This window comes from Aptenodytes patagonicus, chromosome 6 (assembly GCF_965638725.1).
Source record: "Aptenodytes patagonicus chromosome 6, bAptPat1.pri.cur, whole genome shotgun sequence".
In the NCBI taxonomy this organism is placed as follows: domain Eukaryota; kingdom Metazoa; phylum Chordata; class Aves; order Sphenisciformes; family Spheniscidae; genus Aptenodytes; species Aptenodytes patagonicus.
This window is the reverse complement of record NC_134954.1, coordinates 33,030,329-33,052,447: the sequence shown is the minus strand read 5'-3', so window position 1 is coordinate 33,052,447 and position 22,119 is coordinate 33,030,329. Positions and strand designations below refer to the sequence as shown.

General features: G+C 40.1%; 1 protein-coding gene across 5 annotated transcripts in view; it reads left to right on the top strand.

Moving 5' to 3' along the window:
* The window catches only part of TRAF3IP1 (TRAF3 interacting protein 1), a 48,228-nt gene extending 26,709 nt beyond the window's left edge, over positions 1-21,519 (top strand). For 3 of the 5 annotated variants that reach the window (XM_076342012.1, XM_076342008.1, XM_076342010.1), the window contains 7 exons: positions 4,052-4,139; positions 4,877-4,960; positions 5,591-5,714; positions 5,865-5,901; positions 6,764-6,840; positions 17,563-17,786; positions 20,514-21,519. In XM_076342012.1, the coding sequence (XP_076198127.1) occupies positions 4,052-4,139; positions 4,877-4,960; positions 5,591-5,714; positions 5,865-5,901; positions 6,764-6,840; positions 17,563-17,786; positions 20,514-20,679 (800 nt within the window). In that variant the 3' untranslated portion in view covers positions 20,680-21,519. Of the gene's footprint in view, positions 1-4,051; positions 4,140-4,876; positions 4,961-5,590; positions 5,715-5,864; positions 5,902-6,763; positions 6,841-12,156; positions 12,496-17,562; positions 17,787-20,388; positions 20,450-20,513 lie in introns of those variants that run through there. The other 2 variants (XM_076342009.1, XM_076342011.1) reach the window with 2 other exon arrangements.
* The last annotated feature ends 600 nt before the right edge of the window (positions 21,520-22,119 follow it).

Below are 22,119 nucleotides of genomic sequence, written 5' to 3'. Positions count from 1 at the left end.
CTTAAGATGATGTCACTCATTCATTTGAGCCATCACAGCCACCTACCACCCCATCCGCAGAGAACTGGTGTATATGTAAAATATGAACATCCTTTCCACCAGCTTGGCAAAAGGGCTGGGAGGGCAGTGTCTGAAACAGAGTTGTGCTGATCCAGTTCTCCAGGCAGTGTGTGAATGCATGTGCTAACGGGAGGGAATGGGAAGTGTGAAGGCAGGAGTGCTTATTTGGTGGCAGTGCCAGTTTACACTAGTGGAAAGGTTTAGGAAACTACTGAAACTCTGCTTAGTTTGTCACTGTATCCTGGAAGTCACAGTCCTTGCAAGATGCTTAGGCACTGTCTTGTTTGCTTGTGTAGCTGGTCCATGATACCTTTTGGTTGGTTAATTGTGCATTAGATTTATACTCCAGCTAACTCCAGTGGAATTAAATGGAAACTGGGTGTTGAAACTGTTTGAAAGTCACAGTCGCTGCCCTTCTGCAACTCCAAACTTACCTTTGGAGTAGGTTAGTCAGAGAAGAGCTGAAGATAGTTCTTCCTCAAGGTTTTCAAGGGTTTAGGGGGTACTTGGGACTACTTAAAGTATTACAACCCGTGAACTGCTTCTGAATTTCCTCTGGACCTTTAATTTTTATATTTACAGACTGTGTAAACTTACTTTGAGGGGTGAGCAGTCCCTGTGCTTTCCTAGTTCAAAGTAGATTGGCATGGCTTTGCCTCTCAAATCTGTTGTTCAGATCTATACAATTCACCTTTTACACATCTCATTTAACTTTCAGGAGTGTCTACTCAGATATTCTATCAAGAGAAACATTTTGATCCTCCACTGTCTTTTGACTTTTTAAAAAAGTTTCATTTCTGATGAGTGTGTTCAGCTTAGTGACCAGAACATTGATGGCTTTAGCACACAAGTGTGAGTTTGTTGGAAACAGTCCCTAATGTGTTCGTCCCTATTCTCCCTGCCCCAGTAGTAGTTCCCAAGTAAGAAGCTGGCTGTAGTTCTTGTTGTGTGCTTCATGCCTAACTTGGTGAGATTGTTATTAAAGAATTTATATAACTTACCTGAAAAATCATCGTATTTGTTATTTCCAGGTGAATTTGCCAGCGACTCGGTAACATTATGGTGACAAAAGACCAGCACTGAACATACCAATGATAGTTAAAAACTTCTAGTAGAAAAAACAGTGTTTTTTAATAAATGAAGCACTTCTCTAGTTTAGTGCTTTTTTTCCTTTTATGCTCTGTATTAAAGAATTTTTAAACTGTAACAAAACATAATTTAGTTGTTTGAATGCTTTGAGTAGACTTTATCCAAGTAGTTTCTATTTAAAAGAATACCAAAAAGCCATCTATGAAAGTGCTTTGTGCTTTGGGTTAAGTGTTTAAGAAAAAAAAGAAAAAAAAAGAAAAAAGAAGTAATAGTTTATAAGCACTTTATGGGTTCTAACTTGAAAATAAGCAGAACCTGTTTTGAACTTTTTCAATATATTACAGGTAGTTATTGCAACAACCAGATTAATGAAATGTATGATTTCCATTTTCTTAATGTCAGTACATGACTTTGTTTCCCTCCTCCTATTACTTGTTGCCTTTGTGGCTTCTGTTCATACTAAAAGTGAAAGTGATCCACAAAACCTTGCCTCAAATAACTGGATAATTGGGCCAGTAATAGGCAGTGAATCTGGAAATCTCCTGGAAATCTGGTATATAGGGGGTCCCTGAAGCATCTCTTAGTTTGCTCTGTGCAGGTGTCACAGCACTGTGCTGTGATACCATCACTGCTCTGTCTCCACTGGTGCTCTGGGGCTGGGATGAACCAGGGAAGTAAGATTTTGGAGATGCTCATTTTTCACACAGAGTAAATGAATGCTTGCAGGACTCCTTGCAACTGTTGACTTTCTATCTCGTGAGCAGCTGTTATGTCAGCATGATGCATGTCGGGATGTAGCGAGAGCCAGAAATCAGCTGAGACCTTGACTATGGCCGATAACTGCTCCAAAAGCTATATTTCTTTAGCAGGCTGCCGTCCTTGCTTAATGGTAGTTGTATCTTTGAAAACAAAAATAACGGTTCTTGCAGGTGTTTTTTCCTGGGAGCTGGGTGTCTCTAGAGGCAAGGGAGGACTGTACATGCTTCCCACAAACCTGCAGAAACCTGCTGTGCCAAAGGTCAGTGGTGGCTTTCCAGTATGAGAAGTGAAGCTGTGCTATGGACGGACTGAATGTGACACACAAAAAATTAAAAATCCTGGATGTGCTCATGCCTCTCCTCAAGCGTGTCTGCATAAAAGCTGCGAAAGAGTTCTTCATTCTGTCTGACCTACCTGGGGTACCCACAGTCACCAGTGGGCTGTGTCAGCTCCTGTGATTGCATGTGCAGGCTCCAAGCAGAGCCTTTATGCAAAATCAAATATTTTATTAAGGAGCAGACCTCTGGGTTTTATTTCTCCATACTTCTGTTATCTCCATCATGTGGGAAAATGCCTTTTGCTGTGTGGAAGGGGAATTTTGAAATCCCTATCGCATCCGTTAGGCAGGAATACTAAATTAGGTACCCAGGGAAGCACAAGAAGCTCATGGTACAGCCAGCAACAGAACTCAACTTTCTGACTTGGGCCTGGCTTAGTCTTAACATAGGGACTGCTCCATCTCGTGTGCCAGTGACCGTAGGACTGGTTGATGCACAGTGGTTGTTCCCGTACCAGTAAGACTGAGGGAAGACTTAACATAGCACTTAAGGTTGTTAAATATATTTAGTTATCTTCCTTATGTTCTCCAGTGGACCATATGTAGAATTAATACACTGTATAAAAATGTAGTACGTGTACTGTTCAGTAGTTCTAAATGAGGTCCTACCTGTGAAATGGCTGTTCAGAGAACACGCATAAACCCATTAGGAAAGTGGAATGCAGTAGATGCCGGGAAAGATACTTGCATTTCTTGGCCTAAATTTGGGCTGGTAAAAGCCCAGCTGCCTTGGCCTTTTTTCTTTCAATGGTTCCATTTGTTGGTGATTTCAGAGCAGAGGGACACTGAAGTGGACAACAGTGTTAGAGGAGTCCTTTCTGTGTGTGGCATTATATGGAAGAAATACTTACCAACAGATAATTCATCTGAGCAAGCTTTCTAGATGGAATCCAACATCGAATGCTTTTTACCTACCAAAATTATTTGTAGAAATGCTAAAGCAGAAAGTGGTGAATGATGTCCATAATCTTGCGCAGTTAGATTGTCAAGACAAAGATGTCATTCATCTTGTTCTCGGCCGGTATAGAGAATGGTCTAACCTGAGCTTGGCAGGTGTGGGTTCATGCTGTTAACTGCACTGGACTGGTCAGAGTAACTCGGTGGGAAACCTGTCAACTGGGAAGGAGTGGTTAAACTGGTTCTGTCTGATTTAAACTGCAAATGGGGTCAACCCTGTGGAGAGCATAACTATGGTGGGATTACAGAAGAAGTCCTCATCCTTGAATCATAGAATCCTTCATGTTGAAAGGGATGGACAGATGGAGGTCAGCCACTCCAATGCCCTGCTCAAATCTGGGTCAACTAAGAATAGCAGTAGAGGAAAATAAGTAGTTAAGGTAAACAAAAGAAAGGTTTAAAAAAAACCCAGCATAGAGAATATAGTTTATTATAATATACGTATATTATAATATACGGTTTTTCCTCTTACGATTTTGTATAATGAGCAACTTGAAACATTGCAAATGTTACCATGCGACTGTGGAAGAATTGAATGCAATGATGTCATTTTCACAGATAAGGGAATTTCACAATATTAAGAAACAAAAAATAAAGTTTAAATGTTTTTTCTGTGTCCCTTTTGAATTGTGAATGCTCCGAGGTGTTTAAAAACTGGAAGTTCACAAGATATTTAACTTTTATATAAGCTTATAGAATTTTATTTCTAATTTTAAAAGTTTGTTGTGACGTATTTCATGAGCACATATTCAAGTATAGTGCTGATAAGACACAAAAATACTGTCGTAAGAAAAGTTAGATTTGCCTTGCCAACTAAGCTAAAATTGTATGTTTTTTTTCATTTAATAGAAGAAGCAGAGAACATGGCTCCCAAAAAGCCTGCAGTGTCTGAAAATGGTGAAGTACCTAGCGATCTTCCACCTCAGCCCATCCAAAGGTTTGTTTCTATCCTTTATTCTGTTTGAATCAAACTATGATGTGTCTGGAGGTAACAGTCCATTTGAAAACAGCAAGGAAACTTGGAGCAGTACATTTCTGCTAGTGGTACCAAAAAAATAAATATTATCCCGCGTATGGTTCCCTTTATTCACTTTCATGTCCTTCTATAAAGAAAACTTTACATTGTGAAGTGTTTTGGACTTACTTTCTTAATCTATGAAGTGCTTTAATGTAATGTTATTAAAATATGAGGGATGTGTGGAGAGTCTAATGAGAAGAACATTGTATGACATACGTGACTTTCCTAAGTATGGTGTTATGGATAAGATGAACTTGCCTCCTAAATCCCAATTTACTTTTTCTTTGCCCAGCAAAGGGTTGTGTAATTGCATCACTTGTGAAAATGGCTTTTTTTCCCCGTTTACATTGCAGTTTGTGTTGTTAATGGTAAATAACTGTGTTGTATACAGGTTATTTTTTAGTGAGACAAATCAAGAGGTGGTTTTACACAGAATCACAGTTTTCTTTGTTTTAGGACACATTTTCTAGATTTTCCTAGACTCCTACTAGGATAGCAAGTATTGTGATATTGGATTGTATACCGGGGATGTTTTCAGTGTTGTTATGCATTGGCTAGTTTACTCAGCTCATGCGTGTGTTACATGTCTGTTCCTTTGGAGGACATGTGAGGCTTCCTTTTATAGTATAAATGAAAAAGCCTCTTTGTTATTGCAGACGCATTCCCCGTCCTAGCAGTGCAAGACCAGCACCGCCCAGAGTAAAACGTCAAGAAAGCGCAGCGGTCTTACTTCCAGAAAGGTAAGGAATGTGGGAGATGCAGAGCAGACGTTTCTAGCTTTTGTGCCACAGTATTCTCAGATCTTCTGTGCCTCACCTGCTGCTCAACAGCTTTAGGATGGATCATCCCACTGCTCATTGATTCATACTGGAAAATTCAAACCTGCTTTATTTGTTTTATTGTTTCTGCAAATCCAGTGCATTATCTAAAAGTTATGGTTGGTAGTCACATCTGGAAGTTCATAAATATGATTTAATTTTTTTGCCTTTGGGAACTCTGAAACAGATAACCCTAGAACGTTAGGGTATCTAGTGGTATCTAAACTACCACTAGAAGAGATTCGTAAAACATGCAGTGAATATCCCATGCTCAAAAAAGTCTGAAACAGCCATACTTGATCTCTGATAAGTGCCAGTTACTGAAGAAGTGTGTTTAGAAGGAAAATATATGTCCTTATGCGAGACAAGGATGGCTAACTGTTTTCAGAGTTGGGCAGTGAATGGAAATGACAGAATTTGATGTGCTTTTAGTTGGTGCTGATTTATTTTATGGGAGGAAGGGAGGGAACTGCTGTCTCTTCTATTCTGGATAGATCTTAATAGGTTTGGACAGATCTTAAAAGGTTTTCATTTTCATTGTGTCTTTTTCAGGAGTGGTAGTGGTAAAACAGTCTCAAATGTGATCATAGACCAGCAGATTTCTGATGATGATGATGATGACCAGTTTGTGGTGGAGGCAGCACTGCCACTGCCAGAAATGCCAGAGATGGAAATGGTCTGTTCATGTTGCAAATTATAGAGCTTTTTTCCATACTTTGTTTGTAACTTACTTGTTTAAGTGGCTTCTAGCTGAATATTTTTGCATAGTTGTATATTATAGCAATGCCAACTTATTGCAACTAAAGCTCTCTTCCTGCATGTGTAGGAGCCAGAATTGGAGCTGGTTGAGGATGAAAAGCACGGTATGTTTGCTTTTACATATATTTATGTATATATAGAATAAAACCATGGGTTTAAACCAAATGCTGAATACTTAAAATGCTGAATAAAGCAGCAGAATACCTCCTGAGGGTAGGAGCTTGCAACTTTTTCAAGAAAAACAGAATTTATTTATCAAATGCAGTCTTGTTTAGTTGAGCAGCTGGATTTGCAACTGATGTTAAGTACAGATTTTCTATACAACTTTAATGTCAGCAGGATTTAAAATTCTGCATAAAAGTCATAAACTAATGTTTCTTTGAGTCTCGGGTATAGCTTGTCAGCTCTGAGATATGAGATGGTATTGGCTGTTCAAGGCAAGTTATAGAAAAGCTTTTAGAAAAATTGACAGACCGGTTCTTAACATTTATGCTTACTGGTGACCTCAGATCTCTGATTCAGGGGCTTCCATTGTGGTTACACTGGATGTGATTTAGGCAGATATGCTTACCTGTATCCAAAAATTCCTCGTAAAGGAATACATATATATGTCTATCTATATACCTGTGATACTGTGTGCAGTTCTTGAATTCTTCCAAAAGGAGAGGTGCAAAGAAAAAGCCTTTGTGTTAATACAGCTCAAGGATCTGGTTCTGTATCAAGAGTCGTTCAGTAAATGCTACTAATGATTCCATTTGATTTAGAGGACACTGGAGAAAATAGATCAAATAACAAATACCTTGTATCTCAGTAATTAAAACACATAATAGAATGCTGTTCATGTTGCTCTAAAAATTGTTTATATTAAAAAAAAATTAAGCAGTTGATTTTGATTTTATTGTCTGAATGTTTAAAACAACATTTTAGTGCCAACCAAGGCTGAGAAATATACTGATTTTTTGACAGGTGGGCTTGTAAAAAGAATCCTAGAAACAAAGAAAGATTATGAGGCATCACAGAAATCATCAAAGACGACAGAGAGGGTAAGATGGTAGTGGCCTCCAAAGAACTGTGAATATTAAATATTGTAATCATGACCTTTTTCTCTGCCTTAAAAGCGTTTTTTCCATTTATGATCAAGCTTTCCTCCTTGATGTGTTATGCTGCTTTTTCTCTCCATTAGTCTGTCAAGTATTGTTACCTTCTCTGTGTAGTGCTCTCTCTTTCTCACCTTTAATTTTTGTGGTTTGGGGTTTTTTTCAGTATTCCAGTACAATTTTTCAGGGATCCTTCTTTAACCTATACTTTTGTTTTCTGTAACAAAGTGTGCTCATTTCAGCCTTACCCTAGTAGGGCACACTGTGCATTTGTACAGCTGCACCGTTACTGTTTCAATCTTAGCTGTCCTCTGGGCATTTGAAGAGGGTATCCTATTGCCCAGCAATCATTATCATTGTCTAAAAAAATGGGATCTCTGGTGCAGTTAACCATATAAAGTATTTTCGTGTCACCAAATGTTTCCCAAGTAATGTCCTAGCATACCCCAGCATTCAGGTCTGAATCTATGAAGTGATTTGATTGGATTTTTTCCACAATTAGTAGCTGGGAAAAGGGAAAGTGGTTTTTGTTGTTGCTGGGTTTTTTGTCAGTATTTTTTAGGGGTGTAGAAAGGGTCTAGCAGCAATCACAAACCAAAAGCAAAAGGCTGAACGCCCCTGATTTCAGTGTCTTCCTGTTACAACTGGAAAGCTCTTGTTTTTTCAGCCTTGCAAAGCTCATGTTACAAGAAGCAGCAAAAGGCAGAGCATTTAGATGGACTTTTCTGATCCACTGGCCCTTTGGCAAGTTTCTAAATCACTGATCTAGTTTGGTGTGCCGGTGAGGAGGCACTGAGGAATGCAGTGCAGAGTGCTGTTATAAAAATACAGACAGGTACATAATGCTTTGGAAGGGTGAATGCTTTTCACGAACTCTTAAGTCTTCAATTCCAATCACATCTTTTCATTTTTTTTTTAATGTTAATTCAGTATTGAAGGTTTTTACTACCTATATTCTTTTTCAGGAATGATCTATAGTTGGGCATACTGTTTAAGCTGCTGCAACTCAGACCTCAAGAGTCCAGCTTTTCACAGAGCATCAAGCTCTTTCAAATAGCTGTCTGAAATCAGTAGTGACTTTTGGAGCCTTGACAACTTGACTGCCCCTTTTGGCTTTATCAGCTGTAGTAATTTGGCAATGAGTAATGGTATTATGATAGGTTATGAGCAAAGTGTACAGCAGAAAAAAAAATGTCCCTGAGGGACTAAAACCATGATAGACAGTAGACTGTTTTAAAAACCTGGTCTTATCTAGAACCTGTATGACTTTATAATTGCCTCTATAATCTGCAGCAAAAGTGACACAGTGTTAACTTTCAGGATTGGAATTTTGGGAGGGTAAAATCAGCAATTCTCTCCTCTTACACAGAGATACTCCCGTATGCTTTTGTGTCCAGTGGTAACGGGTTATGCTGCCATACAGACCAGCCTTTTCATTTCTTCCCCAGCAAGTTGAGAAAGTGGGAAGGCAGGTCAGACCCTTGGGGGGAGTTACCTTCCTATCTGAAGTTTGGGACTGTCTGAGATCCAGGCCTGCTTAGCTGGAAGAAAATTCCTTTCATGTATTGCAAGGGCTGAGGTTAATGAAGAAAATTAATCCTCCTTAAGACAGGAAAACACCTTTAGTTTCCTGATCATAATCCATTATGAATAGTTAAAGCTTTATCCAACTTGCTGAATCACATACCATTTATTATAAATGTGCAGCTTGTAGCATCTGTGTACTGATCATTGAAACACTGTTGGCTATTTCTAATGAATATGTCTGATGTGAAAATTTGCCTGCTTGAATAAGTTCTGCCTTTGTATAACTGGAGAAAAGAAGGGGTAAAAGTTGATATTGCTCTGTTTATGCAGTAGCTTTAAAGCTCGTTACTGGAGTGCATGTTGAGCTGGCACTTGTTAGAACAAGAGATACAGCTGTTCCTGGTTTTGTAACTAGGTGGTGCTGTTGAATCATCGGTCTCAAGACTAAGTTTTTGGTAGTAGTTCATTTAATAATGCCTTCTGCCAGTACATAATTTGTGCTGTAGGCTGTACTGTTCGGTCTTGTGTCGTGTTAACTTAAGCACTGGACATAGAAAGGGACAATGGGGGAGGGTTTACAAAACCGCATGGGTTTCATGCTCGGGAAGCTTCCTCTGGTGTTTGTGCTAAATTTTCTGGGGTTTTTTTCTGAATAAGAGTAACTAACTAACTAAAACAATTCCCTTTTAACCCCTTAGATTTTTTTTTTTTAAATGCACGTGGCCCATTGTGTCCTTCTACAATAACCATTTAGTCCCATTGCCCGTTTTCAGTCTCTAAAACATTCATTCAGTTGTCTTTTGTTGCGTCTTTTGAAGCACTGATCTGTGTTAGCAGCGCTGATAATAGACAACTAATTCTGGAAAAAAACGTGCTGACTTCCTAGTCCATCACGTGAAAACTTGCATACAACGCGAAGCTCCTGGAATATCATCTGATCTCATATCCAAGCAGCTGGCTGCTACTGCAGTAGGTTTCTTCGCTGCTACTGCTTTTCAAATTATGTTGTTGAAGTTGTTGCGATCCAGAGAGGAGAAGCGTAGTTTTCCTGACAGCAGAGGAAAAAATCAATGGAAAAGATGATTAAAAATGCTTGGAGTTAGTGACTGGGACTTGACAGATGTAGTTCAGAAAACATGAGCTGGAGACATTACTGAATCCTGGGAATTTATTTTAGAGGATAGAGACACTGTGACACAGGAGACAGTAAAAGTAAAAAATACATTTCCAATGTGGCGTTGCCTCTGGGAATATTTCAGGGACCAGATATGCAGAGGGTAGCAGGTGGGGGTCTAGCATGCTCGTGTGGCCCTAGCATCATAAGCATGTCTCATCTCTGAGGGTTGTTCCTAACATCACGAGGAAAGCAGTGGCAAGGTTTATTCTTGCGAGACTGCAGACTAGCAATTTTGGGAGGAATAGTTACTGGTCTGTGGAATCTCTTTGGAGAGAGGCAGCAAAAGTAATTAAAAAGGAGGAGGAGTTTCAAGTGGTTTATTCCTGCCAAGTGGTCTAGGCAGGCAAGTGGAACCATGTCCTGTGAAGTTGATGGGACTGCGAGAATGGGTCAATGAACTCTGGCCAGTGTGCTGTGTTCAAATGGCCGTAGATTTTGTGCCAGGTCTAGCTCTGCAGTCTGCTGGGAAGCAGTATCAGTCTGGGATTTGACCATTTCTCCCCAGACCGTCAGCTCTTTTATTTAATTTGTTTTCCATCAAACTCTCCAGAAGAAATATCTTCTACATCAGTATGCAACTGTATTCCAAAATGTATTATGCATTGGAGAGTAAAATGTAATTGTACTTCTGTATTTTGGAGTAAGGTAACCAAAAGTCCAGTGAAAATTTGAAAGAATACTTGCTTTGGGAAATTACATCTGATGAAATGAAGGTTATCCTTGTGTCTGTCAGTAAGAATGTTCATCTTCCCTCGTTTTGTTAAACTATTCAATACATACAAAATAAATGAAATATTTTTCCCAGTTATATTCATTAGTCTTTAAAGCCTTGTTCTTCTGTCAGTTGGGAAAATGAAGGGAGAAAAAAATATGTTTGTAGTCTGAGTGCTGGAACTTTTGGCTAATACTTTATTAAGTCCAATATTCAGCAAAAAAATGATCAATGGATCTACCTGATTTATTGTGGATTAATCAACTAGAAATTAGGTGAGGTTGGTGAATTAATACTTAATCCAAATGTAACACTGGTGAACTCTTGGGGATGTTTCACACCTTGACTTCTAACTGCTGATCGCCGCGGAGCATTTATTTGTGTTAAAAGCATTCCTCTGAAACCTTTTATGTGCTGCGTTTCCCAAACATGCATTTGCTTTTTAAGAAGTTTTAATAAAGAAAAAGAAGAGAAAAGGAAAGAAGACTGGGACTTTCATCATCTAGGTTTTGCATGTGCAGAAACTTAAAATAATATACACAATTTTCAGGTCAAACAAAGAGGTCATTCTGGAAATACACAAGGTTTTTGCTGCCTTGATTAGCTGTGTTCAGCCTAACAAATCCCTAAAAAGACTTCCTAAATGTATTTGTTTAGAATCTAACCCTCTAATGTTAAACAGAGAAAGAAACAGATGTTACATTTTGTATTCCACTTCATTTATTTGATGTGTGGAAAATGTAGGCAGGTTATTAAATAGTTTAAGCAAGTGGGATCACAGAATTCCCATCTTTGCACTACCAAATGCAGTTCACAGGCTTCAGAAAAGAAACAGCTTTGAGGTTTGTGCTAGGAACAAGTGATATTAAATAGCTTAGCACCTGGATAATATTAACTTTAATTACAAATGTGATAAATTAAGTATGTACTTCTAAGCTTAGAACAAATACAATCATTGCTGATTCTGTTTGTTTAAAGTTTTTCAGGTCATTGATTTTTACATTAATCCATCAGCTGTACGATGTTGGGTGTCCCCTCCAGTCAATGCAATTAGTAACATGTCATGTTAACCAGATGTATTCATATGTCCCACCATTTAAGTATTTTGAAGAGGCTTACCATTCAAGACCACAGCTTCTCAGCATCCTGCCAGCTTAATATGTCATAAGAAATGCTGACGGTAAAATTTAATAGGACTTACCTGCAGAAGGGCTTTCATCTTTGTGTGACAGCTCTGTTCATGATGATGTGATGTTAACGCAGTGATCTGAATAAAGCTGCAGTGAGAAATTTTTGGTGCAAGCATGCAATTCCTCAAAAATAGGAACTGTACCAAGCAGTCTGGTTATGGGCAAGCACCACAGGAGCTTAAATTGAATGAGTGTATGCTTGAGTGTCCTTGTTACACTACTACCAACTCTCAGAAAAAAAACTGTGGTCCCCAAGTAATTGTGTTACAAGCTGTGAACACAGGAACAGGATTTTTGTCATTCTTGTGATATTCCTGGTATCATGGCTCCTTTGCTGTGGCCTTTGCACACAAAAACACAAAATGTTCTCTCCTGTGGGTACCGTATAAATACAACATGAGACAGCAGATGGATATGTTAAACAGAAAGGATATATAAAATTGCAGTGAGACAGCTGTGATCTCCATCCCTAGGAGAGGATGCAGTGCATCAGCTGTGTAGCAGCAGTGTGTTGTAGGACATAGTACAGGTGACTTTCACATATTTCAAGAAGCTTATCAATGGGTTTGGCTGGGATATTTTTCTGGGGCATAGACTGGTGTGAAAGCAGTTGGTTAACACAAGGAACATGTTTATTGCAAATTCTTTTTGAACAGGGAAGAGGCTGCTGTTTCAAGAGGAGGAGGTCGTGGACCCAGAGTTTCAGCAGTGTGAGCAGAAGAGGAAAGCTGAGCAGGACTGGCACCCAGTATGCCATTATGGCTGAATTAATACTATCTGCTATCATTAATTACCACTAGAGTTGTCTCTTGGCATATGTGTGGTCAGACTCATAGGATTCTGCTTAGTGTGCTGAATACTGCACCAAATACACGAGGCTTTATGAACTGACCTCTCCCCAACATGGACTGAATGTGAAGTAAGGCAGACTGGCTCTGGGGGCTGAGGTGGGGTGTTTATGTATGTCTGAAAAGTCCAGCTCTTTTTAGACGTATCAAATGTGAACTCGGGGACACCCACCCACCCCCCCCCCAAAAAAAAAAAGGGGGAAAAAAGCCCCCTTTAAACAGCTATCCTTTTATTTTCGTTTGGTGCCTTCTAACTCAGAAGCAGGTCGGACTAACTGGCAAATCTAATGGTAAAGAACATTGTGTCTCCAATGCCTTGGCCTGTTACTGAACTTGGTACCTGGCATAAGCAGAAAAAGCATCCTGTTCATTTGAAATGATTTAACATTTACTGTTTTCCCTGTGTTTCTGTGAAAGTTTCTTATGGTGATCCCTAGTGGATAGTTACAATCTACTTAAAATGCAGACTCTGTAAAAACCAGGAAAAGAAAACACCCTTTATGATCAAAAAATATTTTGTACAATAAAAAAACCCCACCTTGTTGTTTTTGCATTGATTGTATCAAAATTACTTGTCCAAAATGAAGTTTCTGTCCTGTCCTATAGAAGGAGGTAGGGGGGAAATGGTATAGCTCAATAAAACTATGACTACTTGGGTCTGTTTTCATAATGGGGCATAATACAATAGTTAAAAGGGGCTGTAGAAACTATTAAGTGCTTGATGGATGTTTGTTCTAATTTGATTCATATTTAAAAACTGTTAATTTAAAAAATGGAAACAAAGGAGAAGCTATATAAAAGTAAGCAAATACTGTTTCTAGAAATAAACTTTTCAAACAGTGGGGGGAAAAAAAAATCTTATCACCTCTTTAGCTTAGTAGATGTCAGGCACTTCAAATGCCCTCAACAGCCCAGCTATCGGAAATGGATGTCTTGTGAATGATCCGTTTTATGGAGCTGTGCACACTGCAGTATTTATACTAATTGCTTTAGCGAGGGTAAATTAAACACAAGTAAATTCTGGTGGGTTCTGGAGCCCTGTTGATAATTTCCCTTCATTGAAGAAAAAGAAAATTCCTGTTTTTTAATTTCTCAGGTCCCTGCATCCGAGTCCACGTTGTGTTCTGTTCTCACTGAGGTAATGGGAAAGGCAGACTTTTTCCTAGGAATCCAGAATAAACATTTATCTTGGTGCCTTATGAAAAACATGAAGGAGAGGAAGTATGTTGGGCCTATAGAAGTGATATAGGCTTTTATATGGGGATAATTTATTGATTCTCGGGCTTTTGTGAAAAGAGAGTTCATTGAGGTGTATGGCCTAATTAAATAGACTGGAACAATTCTGATTCTGGCATTTTTCTTAAAACTCAATATATCCTGTTACATGTTTGTGCAAAATGAGCAAAGGTGGCATTCAGGACTCTTACCACCCACGTTGCCTGTTGTAATAAACCATCTGCCATAATTCTTAGTGATTTAAAAGAGTGTCGCACGTAGATTTTTAACTCATAACTGTAACTATGAAACTGAAAACAAACAGTATGGCTTCCTCCCCCCCCTTAATTATTTATAATCAGCAATAGCTGGCAAAGCGTGAGTGCTTCATGGTGATAATTCTCTGCCCCGAGCTCAGCTTTCTGTAGACCGCAGGAAATGTAACATGGCATCTTGGTAGGACAAGAGTTAGTGAAATGAAAGAAAGGATCAATGGTTATTTTTTGACTCATGTGAGGAGGGACAACAGTGTGCCAGCTGAGCTATTGCACCTTCAGGTGTTGGGAAGTTTTTCTTGGGAGCTTGAAATTGAAGTGCTTCTCCTCTAGAGAGATACGCTAAAAAACTCCTGCCTGTTCTTACACCACTTAGTATGTGTTTCAAAGACACGGGGTTTTTTAACAAGCCTATTGATGTACCTGTTTAAGTCTGAATAGTGTTTAATAGATTTTAGTGGTAGTATGTTTCAGTACTTGAAATGACTTTGGATGGGATAATATTATGTCCTTTTTATGTCAGTTTTGAAGAATTGAACTACACAAAGAGTATGCTGGAGTTATAGGGACAGTAAAATTATTTTTGAATACTTACTAATACACTTTAAGGGCATCTTCCTGATTCATAGAAAATATTCCACAGTGTTTTATTTCCACTTGAGCTTTTCAAGCAGCTGTGTATTTTAGCATGGAATATTTCAAATTGTTAGCTGGATCTATGTTTTAAAGTATACAATTCTGGTTTGCTTGTTTACTGAATTGTCAGATTTTCACTTCTTTTTTATTTTTATTTTCATACCATACTTGCTGGTATTGAGAAGTGTGGCTGCTTAGACTGTCTAGGTATGAGGGAGGTCATGCCAGCATTACAAGAACATAAAACATTGAACTTGGCATTTGGAAATTAAAAATGAAGCATTCTTCAGGTTTTCACACACCCAACTATATCCTCAGATAATGGACTGTCTGAGTCTTCTCGCTTCTGAGATCATTGTATTTGAAACAAATTCCTTATCTCTTGGCTGTGGCTTCTTATAATGGATGGTGGGGAGGAAAGTGGTAAGGGTAACTTCCCAAATACATGTGGAAAGTATGGTGCCATGGATTTAAGCCTTTCCTATGGCTTTGGTGGAGCACAACATGTAGCAAGGACGAGGAAAACAGTTAGAATAGAGAGCAAAGGGTTTGAAACACTGTGAGAGTGCAGATCTGTTGATACATCTTTACTAGCTGCAGCAAGACGGTGAGGCAAAAGAGTATTTCCAGGAGAGAAACTCTTGCCCACCTGAGATGTGTGCTGAGCCCTAGTAAATGGCTGGTGTGCAGGACCCAGTCCTGTAATCTGTGCCTTCAGGGGCACGCGGGCAGAAGCTCTCTTCTCTGGGGAGCTGCAAGATCAACAGGGAGAGAAGCTGGATGACACTGATGGGAACACCGTTGGCCACTGTGCTCAGAGGTTGGCCAAGGAGGAGACCCAGGGGAGAAGATCTGCTCAACTCTAAGCAGCTGTGCTCGGAACAGGGGTGCTCACCAGCTCTCGGGGGATGAAATGGATCAAGAAGTGGCGCTTTCATCTTTGTGTCGTAAAGGATAGCAAACACATGGATGGCTCTAGAAAGTATCTAAATAATGTGTTTTATGTAATGTAGTATAATGAAACACCTGCTTCTGTGAGAGAGGTATGGGTTGAGTGAGAAGGAATTAAGATGAGTGTTATTTTTAACAGTTTAGCCAGCACTCATGAATTGACTTAGGAAGCAAGGGTCACAAGTTCAGCAGCATTTGTCACTTCAGCCCAGTTCCTAATTAAACAACTTTAACATTATAAAATCGCAGTAAACTCAGAAGTCCCACAGTTTTCATGCGCCACGTGTGTGGTAAAACACAAGCATCAGATGTAAGTAAATCTCAGCCTTCAAGTCTTTAGAAGTATTTTTCTAAAATATATATATATATATATATATCTGAGTTCATCAGTAAGCCAAGGGCTGCTGAAATGTGTTTGGCAGTAGTCCCTGCTGCCTCCAAACGCAGCTGAACAAACAGCCCACAGCTCGCACAGGAAGACAGGCCAATTGGGTAGGAGGGCAGGAGGGGACAGCGTGGTAGATTTGGTGTCGGAGCAAGAGAGAAGCACACTGCCACCTCTGTGTTTATATAGCCGCTAGGAACTGTGCTTAGGAATTGGTTGATCCTGCGGTTGGGGTGGTAGAGAAAGACCTTTCTAGTTTTCGGGCATACATTAAATGACTGAAATGACTTTAAATAAACTTTACTTAAAGCTTTGTGTGTCTTAAAGAAAAACTCGGTTTGGGAATTTGACCTGTAGGGCTCTTGGAAAGAAAGAAAAGTTATGTTGTTTTTCTCAAAGCGGGGGGAAAAAGCAGCATTCTCTTTAATGGTGATTGTTGTTTTCAGGGAAGGCTTTCCTGGAATAAGATTATTACAGTGTGTTAGTAACGTGGCATCACTTTGCTCTTTTTATGGCATCCTTTTGCTCTTCGTGACTTCGCCGCTTTAGCAAACACTTTCCTTGTATTTAACTTGCAGTAAGCTAGGAGGCTTCAGGCGATTGACCACAGAGACTTTGCTGGCTGCACATGAGGGAAGTGTGCACAAGACCAAATTATTTTTGAGTAGTGGAGTTTATTGAGGCCACATCTGCAGCCTGCATGAATTTACAACCACTGTTAACAGAAGTACAAGGCATGGAATAACCGCCATCTATTTTAGCTGTGCAGTGTGAAGTGCTATTATTAGGACCAGCATTAGGAGCTGTAAATCCAGATACAGGCAGTGGAGGGAGAGAAGCATCCTGAAGGGACCGATTTAGAGAGCTAGAAGGAGGCTGTGCCCTTTAGCATCCGCTGTAGCTGACAAATAGCAGCAAAACTGTGGTAAGCAGGTCCAATGAACGTTTATGGTGCGGTAGCCTATAACATGATGAACGGGGATGCTTCTGCTTCTCTGAATTACTGCCTTTCAGATTTCATAATCGTCTTCCTCCAGAGTTTAATGTGACCTTTTTTTCAGTGTCGTTATGCACTGTGACTTGCAGCAGTGTTGAGTAAATGCCAATCCACCAAGTCCTGGTGCAGGGCTCTGGAGTGAGGCCGTGACAGTCCAGCCTTGCCCCATAGAGTGCGCAGCGGGAGCGTGGATGGATGTGTGATTTACACAGCGAACATGTTGGCAACCAGTGGCAGCAGCAGATTGATAACAAAAGCGTTGTTGAGTATGGCATGTCTGTTGAGAGCTTCTGTTTAATGGTGCCGTATTAAGCCACAGAAATTTCCCTTTTGATACATAGAAATAGGTTGACGTAAACCATGACTGAATGCGAAGGAGGTTTCCCCCCCTACACCCACTGCTTTGGGAGAGATCATGTTGAGGATGAGAACATCAGTGAGATCATTTATGGGATCAAATACTAATTTTACTTTTGTGCGCTTGTGATCTGAAAAGCAATTTAATACTGCTGATGCTATTACACAGTTTTGTAGCAGTCCTCTGTAGCAGTGGTGACTTGGATAGGGCTTGCTTTCTGCTCATCTATTTCTACAGTATTGCTTTGTTTCTTCTCTTTCATTGCAGACTGTCATAAACATTTCTCCAAATACTTCACAGTTAGCAGTCTCCAAAACATTCTTCATTCAATACCTCGTGTGCAACAACCATTTTCCCTAGTTGTGATGCTTTTCTTCTTATTCATCCTTTCTGTTAGGAGAAGCCTTTTGTATCGGAAGCAGCTAGGAAGAAAGAGAGAGACTTGGTGGCCAAAGAAATTGAGAAGTTTCAGGTCTCTATTCAGACTCTGTGCCAGAGTGCCCTTACGCTTGGCAGGATCATGGATTACATTCAGGAAGACATGGATGCCATGAAGAATGAGTTGCAGATGTGGCGGCACGAGAACAGACAGCATGCAGAAGCTCTACAGAAAGAGCAAAGGTGAGTGTGGTCAGGGAAAGTTTGATTTATCTCTCGAGACAGATTTCTGTTTTTAGGAGAGGGGAGAGTTTTACTCATTTTTCAAAGCATATTTGTCATCAGTCATTTTTGTGGTTTGGGGATATTTTTTTGCAGTCTGAATTGTTTTTTGAAGTGTTAAAGTCTTAAGGTCTTTTCAGCTCCATTTCACATGATATACATGACAGCAGAGATGCAAATGTTTGTGTGATATGACAGGGCTTGATATGTTTTCTTCTTCTCACAAATATATAAGAGGCAATGGGGGAAGACTTTAGTAAACAAAGCAGATTTTGAATCGGGACTAGGAGTAGATTCCTAAATCACAACCTGCTCTCTTTGTGCCATTGAATTCAGCATGTTCTGCAGTGGTGTTAATAACAGTTGTCGTCTACGCAAGGTTAAAAAACAACATTGGAAAGCCAGGAGAGTGAAGGTGACGTGCATAATAAAAACAAAGAGGTCAAGCCTAGAAACAGTTTCTTGTCTCACCAATGTGTCTTTATGCTCCTTGAAAACAGAATGTCCCTTCCAGTTGTGTCCCCTCTGATCTTAAACATGAACTAGGTACTGATCTTGGATTCACAATCATCCTAGATAGATTTGCTGCTCCCGAATCGATGTGCTTCATTCATGCAGAGCAAGTATGGGTGGTATTCTTAGCTAAGTCCTATCTTGGTAGGTAGCAATGTGTTAAATGTTGGAAATTTACAGCTGCTGGCTTAGTCCACTGGCTGGGGTGGGAATTAGGGCTTTGGTTCACATATAAAGTGTAATGATGTTAATTCCTTGCACTTACGTAGCACCTTCTATCCCAAAACCTTGACAGGCTTTAAAACTCCAATTGGTCTCAGAACGCACCGCCCTTGCAAAGGGAAAGGAAATGGTGTTTGGCTTTATTTTGCGGCTGGAGAAACTGAGGCATTGACTCACTCACCTTTGTACCACACCTAGTGACAGGGAGCAAATCTCAGGCCTTTCTCCAGGCATGTACTTACTCAGTGGATCCACTTTGGCCTTGCCAAACAAGTCATTTATATTTCGGCTGGTTTCCCAGCACAATGGCTGTACATGCTTCGCTGGCTTTTTATGTCTGCTGAGTTCACAGGCAAAGTGTACTAAGGACAAGACTGTCTCCTGCACAGTGGTGCAGAAGGAGAGGGGGAGTGGGAAGAAGGAACTGCGCAGCTGATTTTGTTTGCAGATTTGTGTCAAACCAAGCTTTACAATGGCCAGCTGTTTTGTGCGAGACTGCGGGCAGGCTAGCATCCCCTCAGCAGAGCCAGTCTGTTCCCTTTCATGAGCTAAGACTGCCGCAGCGTATCCCTGCACTTCACAAGGTTTCGTATGAGGTCCTAATCAGATCAGTGTAGTGCTAAGGCATGTCCAATCCTTCAGGAAGGAACTACAGAGTATCAGACATGAAGAAGACAATGCTTCCCGTATGTACTGGAATTTGGATGCATGTCTTTGTTTTCTTTGCTTCTGTGAAAGACAAGTGAAGGATCCCATTGCGGAAATGTTAGTGCAATTTCTAGCAATGCTTTTTGTGATTTATGCTAATGTGGTAGAAAGGAGGGGAAAACTAAATGATCTTGAGATGCAGACTTCAGCTAACAAGTCCTCAAAGTGACTGGGTAATTCAGAATGACAGCAGGCTAGTTCAGTCTTATCATTTCCCTGGCTGTTCGGCGTTCCTGAAGACCAGCAAAGCATTATGGAAGGGGGCACATTTGTTTTAAAGCCAAACAGCCCCATTCACTTCAGATGCATCAGTGTACTTGTGGTTTATTAGCATAGGATTTATTAAATTTCCTATTAGTGTGGGATTGCCTGCCCTTGTCAGCAGCTAGTGATGGGTCAGTTTTCATATACCTTGCCTTTCCTCAGACGTCTACCTGCTGTAGTTTGGTGCTGCTAGCAGCTGCTGGTGTCTTGCTGCTGGCTTGCTGGTTTATTGCAGGAAATAGCTGGTAGCAGGCCAGCAACCTCCACAGCAGTTGTATTTGTCCCTCTCTGCCACATGCTTCTCTCCTTTAAGCTCTTGTGGTGAGGCCCACAGGGATGGCTGTTACCATGCGTATCATGGTAGGATGCAGGGGCCCCTGTGAAAGGTGGGTGTCCTTAGAATCAGAATGGTTTGGGTTGGAAGGGACCTTTAAAGATCATCTAGTCCAACCCTCCTGCCATGGGCAGGGACACTTTTCACTAGATCAGGTTGCTCAAAGCCCCATCCAACCTGACTTTGAACACTTCCAAAGATGGGGCATCCACAACTTCTCTGGTCCTTGTTGTGTTATATACCACAGAGTCAGGTGCTGCTTCATCCCTGAGCCAGGTGGTTGCAGCTTTTAGCTGGGTAAAATGAAAGAGGTGCTTGACGTATGCATAGTGTGGGGTGAAATAACTGCAAAGCAGTTTTTAGCAGAATTTTAGCAGAAAGCAGGATTTTAGCAGAAAAACTAGATTAGCCAAGAAGTCACTGTTTACTGTTGAATTGTGGGTGATCTCTCTTGAACAATATTCTACTCGGTCCCTGTTGTTAGCTTTGCCTTTGTGCTTCTTATTCTAAACTTTCTTTCAGGAAGGGTGGACGCAACTTAAATCCTTTGCGAACTTTCAGGTACTGAATGTACTTTCTTGGAGGCTTAAGTAACCCGAAGCAGCATACTGTTTCCAATAACATTACGCTCTTTGTGTCTCTTTCAGCATCACAGACAGTGCTGTAGAACCATTAAAAGCTGATCTGGCTGAACTGGAACAGTTGATTAAAGACCAGCAAGACAAGATCTGTGCTGTAAAAGCTAATATTTTAAAGAACGAAGAAAAAATCCGGAGGATGGTTCTTAGCATAAACCTGTCTTCAAGAAGGTGAAGAAGAGGAAAAAAAAAAAAAAAGCCTTGGGACTGACTGGCATTCCTACCAAATAAAAACAAAATAGCGGAGAAAACTAAGATATGCTTTGTTTAGATATAAAATGTTTAGGGACCAGAAGTCTACAAATTATATAAAATTCCATTATTGCATTGATCTTTAGATGTTGATATTACCCAAGATAAAATTATATTCATTTGAATGCTCAAGTTGCAGAGCTATTAAAATAAGTTTTTTGTTTAGATGTGAACTGCTGTTACTCACTTACCAGGTCTTCACAGCCCTCTTTCCCTCCCTGGCCTGTTGAGCACAGTTTCTGAGACACTTCTCTCTAAATCTCCTTCTTCTCCTCGTTTCCACTGAGGTTACTTTTGAACATGCTGTCATGAAAAATGGGTATTAGATACTTCTTTTGCCCCCTTACAAAAATGTTCTAAACTCCTGCAGGTCAGAAGGTTCCTGAATCCTGTTTGTTATTAACAGGGAAAATTATCTATAAAACAATGTCACAAGATCAAGAAGTAAAGCCTTGTGTACCTTGCAGTTCTTTGCACCGTTACAGGGATGATGTCATGTTTTCAGAGCTATCAGGAATCTGATTAGGAACAACTGAAAATGCAATACGAGCATCACCATGTAAGGGAGCAGAAGTATTTTATCTGCACAGGTGTTAATTCCATTTTTATTGCATATGTTCATTTAGAAAGGATTAATTTAAGTACCTGTTTCCTCCCAAATGCACGTTCCTGTAACTTTTTGTACGTGAATAATTCCACTGATTTCTTTAGTTAACTGCAGATGTCTGTACTGTTTTCCTAATGACCTCTTGAGTGTACTGCACGTTAGAGTCCAGCTTTACTTATTCCTAAATCTGCAAAGCATATTAGCGTAGACACAACTGTATGACACTGCACTGAGCGCAGAAGGCTTTAGTCCCCTGCAAGGCTGTTCTCTCAAGACTTTTATAGTGTGTGAGCACATCTCCTCCCATGTTGTTTGGATTGTGTATGAACTGCTAGCGTCCATTTTTTTTTTTTCCTTCTTTGATTGGCAAATCTGTGGTTTGTTTTTTTTTTTCTTCTTGGTTTCTTTTTCTGGTATCTGGACCTCGAAAAACCTACTAAACAGATCGTCACCAAATAGCGTGAGTATTTACTATGTTAAATACAGACATTTTAAAGGGCAGGATGCTTTGCTGCATGGGGTTTTGGTGGGGGTGGAGAGGAAGAAGGGGACTTGTGAAAGAATAGGAGAAATTTTCTGGTCTGTTCTTAACAGCATATGACACTATGCTTTTGAATTGTGACTTCAATTTTTTTATTTCAGTATCTGAACTTAAATGGTGAAGCAATATTCTGGGTAGGGTTCAGAGAGGCAGGACTCCTGGAGTGACCCAGCCCTGCGTTGCCACCCTCTCCTACCATGCATTGCTTCTCACAC